Here is a 3,862-nt window from a genome sequence, read left to right as displayed (position 1 = left end):
CCCACCGGATAAACGGGCCGGCCCGACACGATTTATACCTACGTGTGCCGGGTTTGAACATGTCCCTAGGTACGTGGGCCAGCACGACCTGATCCGGAGCTTCAACGGGTCGTGTCTGGCCCGGCACTATTTGTACCGAGTTGAAACAGGTTCGGACCGGATCTGTGCTGGGTGGCCGGTTTGGACATCTGTAGAGGATACCGTATGTACGCCCTGACGGAGTCACAGATGTACTGTAGTGGAACTGTGGACCTGCAAAAACAATACGTTCGCATGACGCCGGCCTCTCAATCCAAGCGAGCCGCACGTATACATTTCATTTTTTTTATTTCTTCCGCTGCCCGCATTATTAACCAAAGCAAGGGTTGAAAGAGATTTTCATTTTCCTCTCTTAATTTATTTTTAAAAATAGAAGCAAATGAAATGAGCATAGCGCGGCTTCATGTAGAGCTAAATATCGAACCAGCTCGATTCGTTAAGCTAACGAGACATAAAGTCAGCTCGGCTCGTTGAGCTAAGCAGAAAATAATATATATATATAATAATCAATTTCTAGTTAATTTTAAACTAATTTAACAATATAAAATAGTAATTATTTTTATAGTTTCACGTACCTGTACCTTAACAATGTAACACCAAATTAACACAACTCATAACTCATCAATTCACTAACCCACACTTATATTCGCATAAAGCAATTTAACACATAAAAACAGCTCATTAATCATTAGTTTAACTTCTAGGCCATAGACACCCAACATACATATAACATGTTCATCAACTGTTACGTAAATAATATGCATATGATTTTATTTTGCTGAGATATGATAACTCGTTTAGCTGGCGAGATGAGTCGTTAACAAATCGAGCTAGCTTGTTAACGAATCAAACTAAAATGTCAGCTTAGCTTGTAAAAGAAATCGAACGAGCCGATCAATCCAAGAGCCACGAGCATTTCGGTCGCGCTAGCTCCGTGGGTCGGGTTCACAGTGACGGGGCAAAGACGATATTAAACGACGCCAAAAACTTGGTCAATGTCATCACACTCGAACCCACCCACACAAACCACCATGCCACCGCGGAATCCACCCACTATTTTGCACTGTTTGTTTTTAGTTCCCTTTAAAATGCCGCGGCCGGCGCGGCGCATCCGGCTGCGTACCGGCCCCCTTTTCCACCCACCCGCCCACCCCTCGTTTCCTGCAATTCGCCGCCATCGTTCGCTGAACTTGAGCGCGTCTGCCGCCTGCCACCACCGCTCTCTGCCTCTCTGCTGCTCTGTTCTTTCTCCCGCCGGGGCAGAGGAGGGCGGGGAGGCCCGTTGAGCGAGCCTCGGTCGGTATGGGGATCTGCGCCTCGTCCAAGCGCGTGCGGCAGGAGGAGCAGGACTCCGACGAGAACGTGGTGTACGTGATGGACGAGCAGGGCGGCGGGGGAGAAGGCGAGGACGGCCGTGGCGCCCGCGCGGCGGCATCCCGCAAGGTGGCCTCCCTCTTCTCGCAGAAGGGCAAGAAGGGGCCCAACCAGGACGCCGTCATACTCTGCCAGGTCCGCGCTCGCACCACCACCCCTCCTGCTGCTGCCTTGCCCGAGGAATTCTCTCGATGTCTCAGCTTTTTCTTCTTCTTCTTCTCTCCTATATCTGTTTGTTTATTTATTTTGCTACACAGCGCTGGTAGATGTAGATCTGTACTGATACAGATTTTGTTTGGTACTCCACCGACTGTACTGCACTGCTCCGTATAGTCTCTTGCAGAGGAAAACCACTAGTTTTTTTTCCTCCTGGGTACTCTGTCCTTGCAAGGGACTTTGACGTGGTGGGAGGTCATGAAATTCCAGGAACTGTCCTCTGTATTCTGCAATTATTATCAGGACATACGTACACAGCTGCCACCCCACCACAACCAATTCACCATACAGCGGGGGGGAAATCGTGATGGTTCACTTTCCAAACCACGGAAACGAGTTTCGTCGTCCTACGGATTTCCTCGCGGTTTTGGTTTGCTACGACAGCGGAACAGATCAGAATTATCATTAGTTCCCTGTTCTTGCCCCCTTTATTTTCAGACCCTTTTTTTAAAATTCCCCCAAGAACCAACCAGTCTCATCTGCCGTTTGGGCTCAATTGTCAACGATGGCCACTGATGCTATCATTTGATATTCATCACAAGCTGTCGGCTTGTTGCTCGAGTCCATGCAATCTGAATGCGTGTAATCAAGCTATTCGGTTCGGACCACGATTCTGACGCCCACCGTGCGCTCCACGTCTCCAGGGATTCGGCATGGAGGACGGCGTGTTCTGCGGCGTGTTCGACGGGCACGGCCGGTGCGGGCAGTTCATCAGCAAGCTGGTGAGGGACTACCTCCCGTTCATGATCCTGAGCCACCGGAACGCGCTCCTCATGGGCTCCGACGACGACGACGATGATCCGGCCTTCAGCGACGCGTCGGCGTCGGCGTCGGCGTCGTCCACGGACGGCAGCGGGCAGTCGTCGCCGGCGCCGGCGCAGCTGCTGGAGGAGTGGCGGGAGGCCTGCGCCAACGCGTTCGAGGCCATGGACAAGGAGCTCAAGCTCCAGGCCAACGTGGACTGCAACTTCAGCGGCACCACCGCCGTGTGCGCCATCAAGCAGGGGAAGGACCTCATCGTCGCCAACCTCGGCGACTCCAGGGCCGTGCTGGCGACCATGTCGGACACGGGCTACCTCAAGGCCGTGCAGCTCACCACCGACCAGAAGCCCAACGTGCCCCGTGAGTGTGTCCGTCATAGTCGATCGTCGGATGATTGGATCGTATCCCTACTCCCTAGCGGATGGATAACTAAACCGTATCATGCACTACGCAGAGGAGGCTGAGCGTATCAAGCGCTGCAACGGCCGCGTGTTCGCGCTCAAGGACGAGCCGTCGGTGCTGCGCGTGTGGCTTCCCGACGAGGACTGCCCGGGCCTCGCCATGGCGCGCTCTCTGGGCGACTACCGCCTCAAGCGCCACGGCGTGGTGTCGGAGCCGGAGGTGACGCACCGCCGCGTCGCGCCGGGGGACCTGTTCATCATCCTGGCCACGGACGGCGTGTGGGACGTGCTCAGCAACGAGGAGGTCGTGTCCATCGTCTGCGCCACGCCGCGGAAGCAGCACGCGTCCAAGGCCGTCGCCGAGGCCGCGGCGCAGCGCTGGCGGACCAGGTACCCGACGTCCCGCGTCGACGACTGCTCCGCCGTCTGCCTCTTCCTGCGGGACCAGGACTGGGCCAGCAGCGTCGCCGCGGCCAGGGCCAAGGCGGCCGCTAGCCGCTAGTGCTAGTGCTAGCCGGGGCGGACGGCGGACGAAGCTCGCTCCGACGATAAGCCTGCGGACGGCGATCCATAACGGCAGCTAATGTACTGGGAGTGTAATTAAGTGCTGTAACATAGTGTTAATTAAGCTCTGATGTTTTTGCGAGGAGAGAAAAAAGTCGTTTAATTCTCAGTTTTGAGTTTTGACTCCTGATCGGTGACCAGCTGACCTTGCATGTTATGGTGTCGGACGAAGCGAATGGCTGGCAGGAACGCCGTTTGTACTCTGTGTGGCATGTAAATTGTTACCGGTTGAAGAAGAGTTACCAGTCCAAGTGCCTTTTTTTGTCGATATAAATGTTACTCCTCCATTAAAAAGTATTTTGGTTTTTAAAAGTCAAAGCTGGCATATTTTGATTGCCATTTGGTGAAACAATAAGTATACAGGTATATGAAGCTATACGACCTGATTCGTATTCGAAAATGCTTGTACTACTGGTTTTGTAGCTATGAATGCGATATTCTAAAATAAATTATGTTCGAAGCATAACTTTGAAGATCTGATGATCAAAAAAATATGCCCCCAACAG

General features: G+C 52.9%; 1 protein-coding gene across 1 annotated transcript; it reads left to right on the top strand.

Moving 5' to 3' along the window:
- The first annotated feature begins 1,058 nt into the window (after positions 1–1,058).
- LOC103627089 (probable protein phosphatase 2C 12) lies at positions 1,059–3,608 on the top strand. Its single transcript, XM_008647414.3, has 3 exons — positions 1,059–1,548; positions 2,274–2,751; positions 2,846–3,608. Exons 1-3 carry the CDS (start codon positions 1,342–1,344, stop codon positions 3,292–3,294), a joined length of 1,134 nt encoding a protein of 377 aa, XP_008645636.1. The 5' UTR covers positions 1,059–1,341; the 3' UTR covers positions 3,295–3,608.
- Positions 3,609–3,862: the final 254 nt, after the last annotated feature.

The sequence above is a fragment of the Zea mays genome, chromosome 5 (assembly GCF_902167145.1).
Source record: "Zea mays cultivar B73 chromosome 5, Zm-B73-REFERENCE-NAM-5.0, whole genome shotgun sequence".
Taxonomy (NCBI): Eukaryota; Viridiplantae; Streptophyta; class Magnoliopsida; order Poales; family Poaceae; genus Zea; species Zea mays.
Note: the sequence above shows the minus strand (reverse complement) of the source record. Positions and strands in the feature narration are given on the sequence as shown.